At 28.9% G+C, this 15,510-nt stretch overlaps 2 protein-coding genes across 2 annotated transcripts in view; one reads left to right on the forward strand and one right to left on the reverse strand.

The window, feature by feature from the left end:
* The window catches only part of LOC111684316 (E3 ubiquitin-protein ligase lubel), an 80,593-nt gene that overhangs the window by 47,496 nt on the left and 17,587 nt on the right, over positions 1-15,510 (reverse strand). The gene's annotated exons all lie outside the window — the stretch shown is intronic.
* LOC111684320 (carboxypeptidase B) lies at positions 1,469-4,649 on the forward strand (the record flags this gene model as incomplete). The annotated part of the gene is made up of 4 exons (XM_023446465.2): positions 1,469-1,766; positions 3,316-3,513; positions 3,573-4,243; positions 4,310-4,649. Coding segments are annotated over 4 exons (1,413 nt in total), but the record flags the coding sequence as incomplete, so codon positions are not given.

The following is a 15,510-nucleotide window of genomic DNA, read 5'->3' on the forward strand; positions in this document are numbered from 1 at the left end:
TAGACTATAGACTAGACTATAGACTAGACTATAGACTAGACTATAGACTAGACTATAGACTAGACTATAGACTAGACTATAGACCAGACTATAGACTGGACTATAGACAAGGCTATAGACTAGACTATAGACTAGACTATAGACTAGAATATAGACTAGACTATAGACTATACTGTAGACTAGACTATGGACTATACACTGGACTATAGACTCGACTGTAGACTGGACAATAGCCTAGACTATAGGCACATCTATAGATCAGTCTATAGACCATTCTATAGACAAGTCTATAGATAGATCAGTCTAAAGACAAGTATATAGATCAGTTTATAGACATGTCTATAATTCAGTCGATTGATTAATCTATAAATGAGTCTGTAGATAACTCTATAGATCAGTCTAAAGGAAAGTCTACAGATCAGTCTATAGACAAGTCCATAAATCAGTCTATAGATCACTCTACTGACAAATCTATATATCACTCTATAGACTAGTCTATAAAGTAGACTATAGACTAAACTATAGACTAGACTATAGACAAGACTATAGACTAGCCAAAAGACTTGATTATACACGCCACTATGGGCTATACTCTAAACTATGGAATAAATTTAGGACTAGATTATAGACTAGATTATATACTACACTATAGACTGTTAGATGTTAATTTCACCGCTTTACTAACTACTTTATAAATGGCCCTTTTAAGTTAATGACTTCAAAGATATTTCCGTTTTATACATATTTTTCAAAAGATTAATGTGGTAGGTAGCCATTTTTAAACAAAACTGTCTACTTATAGAATATGCAAAACATCATGACCTTAGTTAAAATTTTAAAAACCAAACACAATAAATTAATTAAGAGTCCAAAAGAAAACATCAAACTAACTGATTCCATTTCTTCTGATCATTAGAAAGTCTATTGACCCTACATAAAAACTTGTTTGTACTATGTATTTAAAACCCTAAACAAAAGATCTACATTAAAAAAAGTTCTGACCCAAAGCGAAATAAAAAATCTGGTCAAAGGTAAAATCACAAATTAATATTAACAACCAGACATTTTAAAAGTGAGTTAAAGAATAGGGAAAACATATTCTACGAAATACCATCGTGCATATTTTAAAAAATTATCAAATAAATATTATTAATATTTTATTTTATATTTGGCAAACTCGTGGATACATAAGATATAAATATTCTACCAAACATAGAAATAAAAATACAGCTATAAATTAAAAGATGAGTTTAGAAAAAAATCTCTAGCCCTGTTACGAATTAAAGAATTTCGCTTGAATCAGTTTGTTTGCAAACAGCGCGACTAAAAGATCGAATTAGTGAGAAAAAGTAAAAAGAATAAAAAATAAATTTCAAAAAGAATGTTTCAAATTAAGAAATTATATTTTAATCTAAACAATATTTTAATAAAATTATTCATTTTAATTACATTACTAACGATAACATATTCACGTCAATATTCGCGCGATAATGGATTATATTTACTTGTGCGCAGTACAAACGGTAGTTTATCTTCGGTATTCTTTTCGGGAGAAGATTTATACGATAATACTATGGAAAGTTTACAATGGTTAATACCCACCGATATAAGACGTTTCAATGTTTTCTCACCCTCTTCAACGTATCAGATTAATATGCGTTATCGCAATGATCCCTCGGTTAAACGTTACTTTGGTCATCAATTGTGGAAAATTCATGAAAATGATGTATCGAATAAAGAATTAAATCATTTTTGGAAATTATTTGGTTAGTGTAGCGTAAGTTTTAACAAATTTTAGTTAACTTTGTAATTTTGCAAAATTTAGTTTAAAACTTAAAAAAACCTTTTACGTTTTTATTATTTAAAATTTTAAATAGACTAATCAAATATGTTTTATTTAAAATTTTACAAAATTGTCATTTTTGATCATCTTATTTGTTTCAAATGCTAATTTAAATTTCTCGCATCATATAACTACTATTTAAACTATTGTTAATCATAATTAAATTTTCTTTTATAATAAAGAAATAAATTGGCATTAGGATAATGTTATTCATTGCATAAAATCTACATTAAATTATATAAACAACAATCTCTTTTTGTTTAAAATAGAGTCGTAATCGTTTTGTATTACAAACAAAAATATTAACATAAACATTTAAACTGCACGTGTAACCAAAATTAAATTTTTCCTAACACGGGACTTAAAACAAATTGCATATTGTGATTCTATAACTGAAATCTCTCCATAAATAGATAAGTTAATAATATTTTGCCATTAATAAATAATCTTTAAAATATTTACTATATATAGGGAATTAATCGAGAAATATTCACTCATAGAGAGTTTCGCAAATATCAATGAATAGAGAATTAATCGAAAATTTTACAAAATATATAAGAAATGTTCATAGATCAGTTTAGAGATCATGTTATAAACAAGCATATTTACCTGCCTATCAATATTAAATGTCCTTAGAACATGATCTACAAGTCTGTAGATCAGTCTACAGACAAGTCTATAGACAAGTCTATAGATCAGTCTATAGATAAGTCTATAGATCAGTCTATAGACAACTCTATAGATCAGTCTATAGACAAGTCTATAGAACAGTCTATATACAAGTCTATACATCAGTCTATAGAAAGGTTTATAGATCAGTCTATAGATCAGTCTATAGACAAGTCTATAGATCAGTCTATAAACAAGTCTATAGATCAGTCTATAGACAAGTCTATAGATCAGTCTATAGAACAGTTTATATACAAGTCTATAGATCAGTCTATATATAAGTCTATAGATCAGTCTATAGACAAGACTATAGATCAGTCTATAGACAAGTCTATAGATCAGTCTATAGACAAGTCTATAGATCAGTCTATAGACAAGTCTATAGATCAGACTATAGACAAGTCTATAGATCAGTCTATAGATCAGTCTATAGACAAGTCTATAGATAAGTCTATAGACAAGTCTATAGATCAGTCTGTAGATCAGTCTATAGATCCGTCTATAGATCAGTCTATAGACAAGTCTATAGATCACTCTATAGACAAGTCTATATATCAGTCTATAGACAAGATCTCTCTATAGACTTGTCTATAATACAGACAAGTGTATTATTATTTTTTAAAATTATTAACAGATCAGTCTTTATATAATCCAGTCAATATAAATTTCATACTGATCAGGATCATAATGAATATATCATTATAAAGATCAGTGTATTGACCAAGCATTTAAAATGATCAGTCCAATCATGAGCAAACAAATGTATGTATTAAATTTTTAATTTTACTTCAATTTCTTTACAGGCACAGAAGTTTGGAATATTAATCAGGATGGCATCGATGTATTAATCGATTATAAGAACACAGCTAAAGCTAAAGAATTTATGGCTAAAAGTGATTTTACCTATAACATAATGATCGATGATCTAGAAGTGGCTATTGATGAAACCTACATAGAAGTTAATACCACAAATCCAAAAATGCCCTGGTTGGATAGAGAAGGTAAGCAATAATGCATCCCAAACAGAATTGTGAGATATTTATTCAATTTCATTTTTCAGGCACCATAATGAATTGGAATCGTTTTCATGATATTGGCGATATAAAACAATTTATGCAATATATTTTGGAAAATTATGGCGATATGTCTGAGATAGTACAGATTGGAGTGACAAACAATAAAAGACCTTTGGAAGTGTTGAGAATATCAAATGGTGATCCAAATAATTGGGCGGTATTTATTGATGCCGGTCTACAGGGTCGCGATTGGTTAAGTCCTGCTGCTGTGACATTGGCCATATCGAAATTGACCTATTTATGGGAAAGTCCAGAATCAGAAATAATGCGTCATATTGATTGGTATTTCTTGCCCGTAGCCAATCCAGATGGTTATCAGTACTCACGTATAACTGATCGTTTGTGGACTAAAAATCGTCATTTTGATACGAAAACAGGTTGTTTTGGCGTTAACTTGGATAGAAATTTCGAATATAAATGGGGTGCTTCAGGATCTTCGGAAAATCCTTGTAAAAACCTTTATAAGGGTGCTAAAAAGTTTTCGGAGCCTGAGACGAGGGCCATTAGGAATTTCATGTTAAATATGAAAGATTATTTGGGAGCCTATATTTCGTTTGGTGGTTATGGCCAGGAAATAGCCTATCCATGGGGTGATGCTGATTTCGTTACTGATAATCAAAGAAATTTACATAAAGTTGGTCGCAAAGCAATGGCGGTAAGTACTACTTATACGGACCTTCTAAATCGGAAATATATATAACACGAATTATTTTCTTTTCAGAATTTCCGCAAATTGAATCAGGCCGAATATCGTGTCGGTTCCAGTTATCGTCTTAAACTTGCTCGTGCTGGCAATTCAGCCGATTGGGTTCAGTATCATATTAATCCTCAGTATGTGTATAATGTTTTTCTTAAAGATCAAGGACGTTATGGTTATTTAATGCCTCCCCATTATATTGTGGAATCGGGTGAAGAAGCTTATGAATTTATGAAAACTATAGCCTTAGCATTAGACTATCATAATTGAAGAAGTATTTATAAAGTATGAATATTTTTAAGTTTAGTAATTAAGATAATTTATTTATTGTGAAATATTTATTTGAGGAAAAATAAAAAGAAAATTTGAATTTTCTATTGTTTCTGTAAATACAGTAGATCCGCCTATTGATTAGGCTATAGATTAGACTATATATCATTCTGTACAGTCTATATATCAATATTTACTTAAATTTATTGATCAGTTTAGAAAGCAATCTAGATCTGTATGTACAACAGTTTAGCCTACAGATCATTCTATAGATTCTTCTATATATTATTCTATAGATCAGATTATAGAACAATGTACAAAAGGAAGTTTGAATAGATCATAGATCATTCTACAAATCAAATCTATACATTCTACAGATCATTTATTAAATCAGATTATACTGTTGTCTACAGATCATATAATATTTAAGACTTTAAATCATTATATATCAGTTTAAAGATCTTTATATAAATATTAATAATTCTGTAGTCCAGTCAACAGATCAGTCTACATACCAGTCAGTTTGGATCAGTCAATATACAAGACTATAGACCAGTTTATAGGTCAGACACAAAACCAGTTTGTGGACCAGTTTATATACAAGTATACTAGTCAGTTTGGATCAGTCAATATATAAGACTATAGACCAGTTTATAGGTAAAAAACCAGTTTGTGGACCAGTTTATATACATGTATAGAGATCAGTCAGTAGATCAATCTAAAAATAAGTCTATGTATTCATCAGTCTAAAGATAAAGATTGTATGTATTCTATAGATCATTCATTGAATCAGATTATAGAATCTATAGATCAGTTTATACTGTTGTCTACAGATCATTATATAAGACTTTAAATCATTATAGGTCAGTTTATAGATTTGAATATAGATAACTCTACAGACCAGTCAACAGATCAGTCAGTTTAGATCAGTCAATATATAAGACTATAGATCAGTTTATAGGTCAGACACAAGACCAGTTTGTGGATCAGTTTATACACAAGTATAGAGATCAGTCAGTAGATCAGTCTAAAAATAAATCTATGTATTCATCAGACTATAGATATGTTTATAGACCATTTTATAGATCAATATATAGATCTGTCTAAAAATCAGGCTACATGTAAACCAGTACACTCTACAATAGATCACACTAATAGAACTATAGATTTCAGTTTATAGGCCAATGTTGAGGTTCTGTTTAATATTGAAAAAAACCTATAAGATTTGAATTGAAAAAAAAAAAAATAAATAACAAATATTTTTTTAAACGTTTTTGTATATAATTTTTAAACATTAAGACGAACTGACGATCAGTTGGATATCGTTAAAACAAGAAGAAAATTATATTCTTAAAAATATGATGTTGTATTACAAATATTTAAACACAAATTTAAAATATTAAAGTTTTCATAATTATAAAGAAATTTTATTTTCCATTTTTACATATAGATCATTTTTCCCCTACTACAATGGGTTAAATGAATCATAAACATCAGCTATAGCTGATCTATACAAAAATATTTTAACATACTTTCAGGCTTTTCGAAATAAATCTATATATTTTTCTTATTTTCGTAAGTAATTTAAACTTTTTTTAACTAAAATGTTAAGTTCATAAACAATAAACATCAACAATGTTTATTGTATTTTTTGTAAAAGGTAATAAATTAAAACTCTACTAAATGTAAACTTACTTTCATTGACTATTGTTTCCCCCTCTATTTTGCTCATTTATTTTCAATTTGTTTAAACTACTTTTCCTTACAAAAGTTAAAGTAGGTTTTTTCTCTTTTTTTTAATTTGTTTTGGTGTGCGATTTGAAAAAAAAAACATATTTTGTAAATAGCTTGCAGAAATATACTAAACAAACATCAAAAAAATCAATAGTAAAAATCTTTTCTTTAAAACCAAAAAGAAAAATATTTTAAATGAAATGAAATTATAAAAAACTGCTTACAGCTAAATGCACTCACTTTCTAACTTTTTCAAACCTACAAATTTAAATTGCCAAAAAAAAACAAGTAGTCAATAAGTAATATGACCTGCGCTTGAATTACTTTTAAATTGAAATGTAAATAAAGAAATTAAACAAAATAAATGGTGAATATAAAATAATAATAAAAAGGTAATAAATAATTAAATAGAAATTTATCAATTTAATTGGCTAAATTAAGAGTTTGAATATAGAAAAATAACAATGAAAAGACTTTAAATAAAATTCATTATATGAAACATATCAGTAACTATTTTGTAACAAACAAAAATTTTTAAATTAATTGGCTTAATTAAATTTAGTTTATTGGCTAGCAAGAAATATTTAAAGAAAGTAATTAATTGTTGTGTCTTAAATAAATCTTTAAGTTGTTAATTTCTACAACAATATTAACATTTTAATTATGTAATTTTATTGTCCAAAAACGCTTCTGGTTATGAATTATTAAAATAGTCATTAACTAGGTTTAAAAGTTTATTAAACAAATTTAGCATCAATAAGATTAATAGGCAAATATTTAAATTTCACTTTTATTGTATAATAAATATTAATACACTTTAAAAAAGTCGAACAAAGATAAACAGGAAATTAAAAATGTAACTTACTAACTAACTAACTAACTAACTAACTAACTAACTAACTAACTAACTAACTAACCAACTAACTAACTAACTAGTCTATAGTCTAGTCAATAGTCTAGTCTATAGTCTAGTCTATAGTCTAGTCTGTAGTCCAGTCTATAGTCTAGTCTATAGTCTAGTCTATAGTCTAGTATATAGTCTAGTCTATAGTCTAGTCTATAGTCTAGTCTATAGTCTAGTCTATAGTCTAGTCTATAGTCTAGTCTATAGTCTAGTCTATAGTCTAGTCTATAGTCTAGTCTATAGTCTAGTCTATAGTCTAGTCTATAGTCTAGTCTATAGTCTAGTCTATAGTCTAGTCTATAGTCTAGTCTATAGTCTAGTCTATAGTCTAGTCTATAGTCTAGTCTATAGTCTAGTTTATAGTCTAGTCTATAGTCTAGTCTATAGTCTAGTCTATAGTCTAGTCTATAGTCTAGTCTATAGTCTAGTCTATAGTCTAGTCTATAGTCTAGTCTATAGTCTAGTCTATAGTCTAGTCTATAGTCTAGTCTATAGTCTAGTCTATAGCCTAGTCTATAGTCTAGTCTATAGTCTAGTCTATAGTCTAGTCTATAGTCTAGTCTATAGTCTAGTCTATAGTCTAGTCTATAGTCTAGTCTATAGTCTAGTCTATAGTCTAGTCTATAGTCTAGTCTATAGTCTAGTCTATAGTCTAGTCTATAGTCTAGTCTATAGTCTAGTCTACAGTCTAGTCCATAGTATAGTCTATAGTATAGTCTATAGTCTAGTCTATAGTCTAGTCTATAGTCTAGTCTATAGTCTAGTCTATAGTCTAGTTTATAGTCTAGTCTACAGTCTAGTCCATAGTATAGTCTATAGTATAGTCTATAGTCTAGTCTATAGTCTAGTCTATAGTATAGTCTAGTCTATAGTCTAGTTTATAGTCTAGTCTATAGTCTAGTCTATAGTCTAGTCTATAGTCTAGTCTATAGTCCAGTCTATAGTCTAGTCTATAGTCTAGTCTATAGTCTAGTCTATAGTCTAGTCTATAGTCTAGTCTATAGTCTAGTCTATAGTCTAGTCTATAGTCAAGTCTATAGTCTAGTCTTTAGTCTAGTCTATAGTCTAGTCTATAGTCTAGTCTAGTCTATAGTATAGTCTATAGTCTAGTCTATAGTCTAGTCTATAGTCTAGTCTATAGTCTAGTCTATAGTCTAGTCTATAGTCTAGTCTATAGTCTAGTCTATAGTCTAGTCTATAGTCTAGTCTATAGTCTAGTCTATAGTCTAGTCTATAGTCTAGTCTATAGTCTAGCCTATAGTCTAGTCTATAGTCTAGTCTATAGTCTAGTCTATAGTCTAGTCTATAGTCTAGTCTATAGTCTAGTCTATAGTCTAGTCTATAGTCTAGTCTATAGTCTAGTCTATAGTCTAGTCTATAGTCTAGTCTATAGTCTAGTCTATAGTCTAGTCTATAGTCTAGTCTATAGTCTAGTCTTTAGTCTAGTCTATAGTCTAGTCTATAGTCTAGTCTATAGTCTAGTCTATAGTCTAGTCTATAGTCTAGTCTATAGTCTAGTCTATAGTCTAGTCTATAGTCTAGTCTATAGTCTAGTCTATAGTCTAGTCTATAGTCTAGTCTATAGTCTAGTCTATAGTCTAGTCTATAGTCTAGTCTATAGTCTAGTCTATAGTCTAGTCCATAGTCTAGTCTATAGTCTAGTCTATAGTCTAGTCTATAGTCTAGTCTATAGTCTAGTCTATAGTCTAGTCTATAGTCTAGTCTATAGTCTAGTCTATAGTCTAGACTATAGTCTAGTCTATAGTCTAGTCTATAGTCTAGTCTATAGTCTAGACTATAGTCTAGTCTATAGTCTAGTCTATAGTCTAGTCTATAGTCTAGACTATAGTCTAGTCTATAGTCTAGTCTATAGTCTAGACTATAGTCTAGTCTATAGTCTAGTCTATAGTCTAGTCTATAGTCTAGACTATAGTCTAGTCTATAGTCTAGTCTATAGTCTAGTCTATAGTCTAGACTATAGTCTAGTCTATAGTCTAGACGATAGTCTAGTCTATAGTCTAGTCTATAGTCTAGACTATAGTCTAGTCTATAGTCTAGTCTATAGTCTAGTATATAGTCTAGTCTATAGTCTAGTCTATAGTCTAGTCTATAGTCTAGTCTATAGTCTAGTCTATAGTCTAGTCTATAGTCTAGTCTATAGTCTAGTCTATAATCTAGTCTATAGTCTAGTCTATAGTCTAGTCTATAGTCTAGTCTATAGTCTAGTCTATATTCTAGTCTATAGTCTAGTCTATAGTCTAGTCTATAGTCTAGTCTATAGTCTAGTCTATAGTCTAGTCTATAGTCTAGTCTATAGTCTAGTCTATAGTCTAGTCTATAGTCTAGTCTATAGTCTAGTCTATAGTCTAGTCTATAGTCTAGTCTATAGTCTAGTCTATAGTCTAGTCTATAGTCTAGTCTATAGTCTAGTCTATAGTCTAGTCTATAGTCTATAGTCTAGTCTATAGTCTATAGTCTAGTCTATAGTCTAGTCTATAGTCTAGTCTATAGTCTAGTCTATAGTCTAGTCTATAGTCTAGTCTATAGTCTAGTCTATAGTCTAGTCTATAGTCTAGTCTATAGTCTAGTCTATAGTCTAGTCTATAGTCTAGTCTATAGTCTAGTCTATAGTCTAGTCTATAGTCTAGTCTATAGTCTAGTCTAGTCTATAGTCTAGTCTATAGTCTAGTCTATAGTCTAGTCTATAGTCTAGTCTATAGTCTAGTCTATAGTCTAGTCTAGTCTATAGTCTAGTCTATAGTCTAGTCTATAGTCTAGTCTATAGTCTAGTCTATAGTCTAGTCTATAGTCTAGTCTATAGTCTAGTCTATAGTCTAGTCTATAGTCTAGTCTATAGTCTAGTCTATAGTCTAGTCTATAGTCTAGACTATAGTCTAGTCTATAGTCTAGTCTATAGTCTAGTCTATAGTCTAGTCTATAGTCTAGTCTATAGTCTAGTCTATAGTCTAGTCTATAGTCTAGTCTATAGTCTAGTCTATAGTCTAGTCTATAGTCTAGTCTATAGTCTAGTCTATAGTCTAGTCTATAGTCTAGTCTATAGTCTAGTCTATAGTCTAGTCTATAGTCTAGTCTATAGTCTAGTCTATAGTCTAGTCTATAGTCTAGTCTATAGTCTAGTCTATAGTCTAGTCTATAGTCTAGTCTATAGTCTAGTCTATAGTCTAGTCTATAGTCTAGTCTATAGTCTAGTCTATAGTCTAGTCTATAGTCTAGGCTACAGTCTAGTCTATAGTCTAGTCTATAGTCTAGTCTATAGTCTAGTCTATAGTCTAGTCTATAGTCTAGTCTATAGTCTAGTCTATAGTCTAGTCTATAGTCTAGTCTATAGTCTAGTCTATAGTCTAGTCTATAGTTTAGTCTAGTCTATAGTCTAGTCTATAGTCTAGTCTATAGTCTAGTCTATAGTTTAGTCTAGTCTATAGTCTAGTCTATAGTCTAGTCTATAGTCTAGTCTATAGTCTAGTCTATAGTCTAGTCTATAGTCTAGTCTATAGTCTAGTCTATAGTCAAGTCTATAGTCTAGTCTATAGTCAAGTCTATAGTCTAGTCTATAGTCTAGTCTATAGTCTAGTCTATAGTCTAGTCTATAGTCTAGTCATTAACTAGTCTACACTCTAGACTATAGTCTAGTCTATAGTCTAGTCATTAACTAGTCTATAGTTTAGTCTATAGTCTAGTCTATAGTCTAGTCTATAGTCTAGTCTATAGTCTAGTCTATAGTCTAGTCTATAGTCTAGTCATTAACTAGTCTAAAGTTTAGTCTATAGTCTAGTCTATAGTCTAGTCTATAGTCTAGTCTATAGTCTAGTCTATAGTCTAGTCTAAAGTCTAGTCTATAGTCTAGTCTATAGTCTAGTCATTAACTAGTCTAAAGTTTAGTCTATAGTCTAGTCTAAAGTTTAGTCTATAGTCTAGTCTATAGTCTAGTCTATAGTCTAGTCTATAGTCTAGTCTATAGTCTAGTCTATAGTCTAGTCTATGGTCTAGTCTATAGTCTAGTCTATAGTTTAGTGGGGAAGGGTAGAAAAAGTAAAAAAAGTTTCTTTTCTCTTTCAAATAAGAAATATTCGGACATATATTTTGTCTTTAAGGAAAGTACAAATTTTTAAATAAATTGTTAAAATTTTATAAAAAATTATTTAGTAAGTTTAAATAAAACTATAGTTTTTTCCAGTATTTGGTACTTTTCCTCCCTCATAGTACGTAAATACAACAGATTTTGAAACAATTCCATTTATTTAATTATGATTTTAAGAACTGTCAATAATACATTTTTTTTAAGTAATTTTAATATTTTGTAATATTATAAAAAATATCTAATATTACGAGATTAAAGTCAATGTCAAACTGACAATTGTTCAAATACTCATTAACAAATACATATTGAGTTTAAAACAGTAGCAGCAACTGTTTTTTTAAATTGTTTATTTTAGTTATTAAACTCTAATAGTAATATTTGTTTTAGCAACTATATTGTGTAGATCGATTTTTTCTCTCCGCTTGTAACACATTTAAAAACGATAAATATATTAGGGCCTAAAGGTTAAATTTTTTATGTCAATGGAATGTTTAGTAAAAAAAAGATTTGTAATGGAAAATTAAATTTTTTGAATTTTCAATAAAGAAACTGTAAAATATTGAGTGTTTTTTTTTAGTAAATAAATCGCATTTCTTGTATTTTATTTTTCTAAGTGTAATAATATATATTGTTTAACAAATTAAACAAAATTAAAACGGTGTTCGTAATAAGAATAAGCTTTAGAAGGGTTTAGACAGACAGACAGACAGATACTTAAAAACACAGTATGAGAATGTTTTATAAATTTAAACTTATATTCCTTTTTACGCTTTTTTTCTTTCATTATATTTTAGCCAAAATATAGACACAAAAAATGCCAAAAAAGAAAAACAACAAAAAAGTAACAAACTATTTATTAATTCGTGTTAAGTATAAATTTGAATTGTTAATGAATTTTTGGAAAAAGAAAAAAACTCTTCTTCTACAACTTCTTCGTTTCGATATTATTGAAAGAGAAAGTTTTTAATGATAATGTTGTTGTTTTTGTCGTTTTTTTTTTTTTTTTTTACTTTTCGACACACTTCTGTTAACTGACTGAACTTTTATTTAAAGTGTTTATTTAGTTTTTTACACCAATGTTTTTGTTGAAAAAAAAAATGATAATTTGAATTGATCAGTGGTGTGTGCCTTTTACCTTGAATTATAATATATTTTTATGTTTTGTTTGCATAAATTAATAATTCTAATTAATGTTTATACAATTAAATATTTTTATGTATATTTTTTCGTATTATTGCGTAATATTTTTGAGCGCTTCTTATTTGTTGGAGAGAAAAGAAATTTATTTTTTTTTTCAAATTGGTTATATTAGTAGAATGAAAGTTGTGGGTTTTTTAAATGATATATTAGTTTGTTTTTTATATAAATGTAGTATTTTTTTTAATTATGTATGCAACATTTCAAGGTTAAGTTTTAATTTAAATTAACGAGTTTTGGATGACAGCTTACAATGGAAATTTTTGTATAATGCGCTTCGCAATTCTTTGATTTTTCACATTTTTCTTTAATTTTAGTATAGACAATTCTCATCCTGAAGGGACCGTTATTTAGTTAGTTAGTAAGACCGTAGACTAGACTATTGACTAGCCTACAGACTAGACTATAGACTTGACTATAACTAGACAAAAGACTATATTATAGACTGGACTACAGACTACATTAAAGAGTAGACTACAGACAGATTATAGAATAGAATACAGAAGAGACCATATTATAGACTAAAGACTAGACTATAGTCTAGAATATAGACTTAGGTATAGACTAGACTATAGACTAGACTATAGACTAGACTATAGGCTAGACTATAGACTAGACTATAGACTAGACTATAGACTAGACTATAGGCTAGACTATAGACTAGACTATAGACTAGACTATAGGCTAGACTATAGACTAGACTATAGACTAGACTATAGACTAGACTATAGACTAGACTATAGACTAGACTATAGACTAGACTATAGACTAGACTATAGACTAGACTATATATAGACTAAAGACTAGACTATAGTCTAGAATATAGACTAAAGTATAGACTGGACTATAGACTAGACTATAGACTAGACTATATATATAGACTAAAGACTAGACTATAGTCTAGAATATAGACTAAAGTATAGACTGGACTATAGACTAGACTATAGACTAGACTATAGACTAGACTATAGGCTAGACTATAGACTAGACTATAGACTAGACTATAGACTAAAGTATAGACTAGACTATAGACTAAAGTATAGACTAGACTATAGACTAGACTATAGACTAGACTATAGACTAGACTATAGGCTAGACTATAGACTAGACTATAGACTAGACTATAGACTAGACTATAGACTAGACTATAGACTAGACTATAGACTAGACTATAGACTAGACTATAGACTAGACTATAGACTAGACTATAGACTAGACTATAGACTAGACTATAGACTAGACTATAGACTAGACTATATACTAGACTATAGACTAGACTATAGACTAGACTATAGACTAGACTATAGACTAGACTATAGACTAGACTATAGACTAGACTATAGACTAGACTATAGACTAGACTATAGACTAGACTATAGACTAGACTATAGACTAGACTATAGACTAAACTGTAGACTAGACTATAGACTAGACTGTAGACTAGTCTATATACTAGACTATAGAATAGACTATAGACTAGACCATAGAATAGACTATAGACTAGACTATAGACTATAGTGTGCACTAGAATATAGTCTAGACAATAGACTTGACTAAAGCCTGTATCATAAACTAGAGTAAAGACTTTAGTCAGTTAGTAAACTAGTTAGTTAGTTAGTTAGTTAGTTAGTTAGTTAGTTAGTTAGTTAGTTAGTTAGAGAGTTAGAGAGTTAGAGAGTTAGTTAGTTAGTTAGTTAGTTAGTTAGATGTTTAGTTAGTTAGTTAGTTAGTTAGTTAGTTAGTTAGTTAGTTAGTTAGTTAGTTAGTTAGTTAGTAAGTTAGTTAGTTAGTTAGTTAGTTAGAAAGTTTGTTAGTTAGTTAGTTAGTTAGTTAGTTAGTTAGTTAGTTAGTTAGTTAGTTAGTTAGTTAGTTAGTTAGTTAGTTAGTTAGTTAGTTAGTTAGTTAGTTAGTTAGTTAGTTAGTTAGTCAGTTAGTCAGTTAGTCAGTTAGTCAGTTAGTCAGTTAGTCAGTCAGTTAGTTAGTTAGTTAGTTAGTTAGTTAGTTAGTAAGTTAGTAAGTTAGTTAGTAAGTTAGTTAGTTAGTTAGTTAGTTAGTTAGTTAGTTAGTTAGGTAGGTGGGTAGGTAGGTAGATAGTTTCAAAAAAGTTTATTTGCCCTATTTTAACAAAAAAGTGATTTCACTAAACAAACTAAATATTATCCCACACATATTATTTAATTGACCTCATATTTAAATATTACGCATTTTTTTTTAATTCAAACTGCTTTTATATTCGATAAACGTTGAAATGCAATTGTTGTTATTTTTTAAGTTTTCAATTGAAATGTAGAGTAGACGGCAATTTAAGATGAATGACACTTGTCACAATACGCATTTGAAGCGGCAGCACATATTCAATTAAAGCAAACAACAAATAGCAATATTAAACATAGATGCACTAGACCAATGATCGCCATAAAGGGAATATGTAGCACATATTTTTCTAATATGTAAATCGGTAATGATCTAACATATTAATCACTTACTAGCTACTGAATGTAAAGTATTTATTTGGTTTTAGAAGTTCAGATTCCACAGCCTCTGTTGTCTATGACTGCCGGCCACTTGAATAGAATAAAACACCAAGTGTGTAGCTAGCTAAACTAGCACTCGTTTTCATTTTGTTTAAAAATCTCATTTACTCCTCAATATTATTACATGTGTTTAGTGTCAAATTTCAAATAGACAGACGTTAAACACCAAACCCACAACAACAAGTGAGTAGTAAAGTAGTAACCTAAAGTGCGTAAAACCAAAACTGAAACTAAAAAATAAATAATCATAAACAATGATCATTTAATATCAAAATAGCAAATTGCAATTTGTAGGAGAGTTTAAATAAAAACAGTAACAAATTGAAATAAAACAGCAACAAAATTTCTATATATTTGGAGAGTAAACAAATGAGTATGAAAACAAACAGTAATGTTATTATGTCGTTGCAAAATTTTTAATGAAAACGCTAAAAAATTAAAAACTATAGACTAGACTATAGACTAGACTATAGACTAGACTATAGAC

Source organism: Lucilia cuprina, chromosome 3, assembly GCF_022045245.1.
Source record: "Lucilia cuprina isolate Lc7/37 chromosome 3, ASM2204524v1, whole genome shotgun sequence".
NCBI lineage: Eukaryota > Metazoa > Arthropoda > Insecta > Diptera > Calliphoridae > Lucilia > Lucilia cuprina.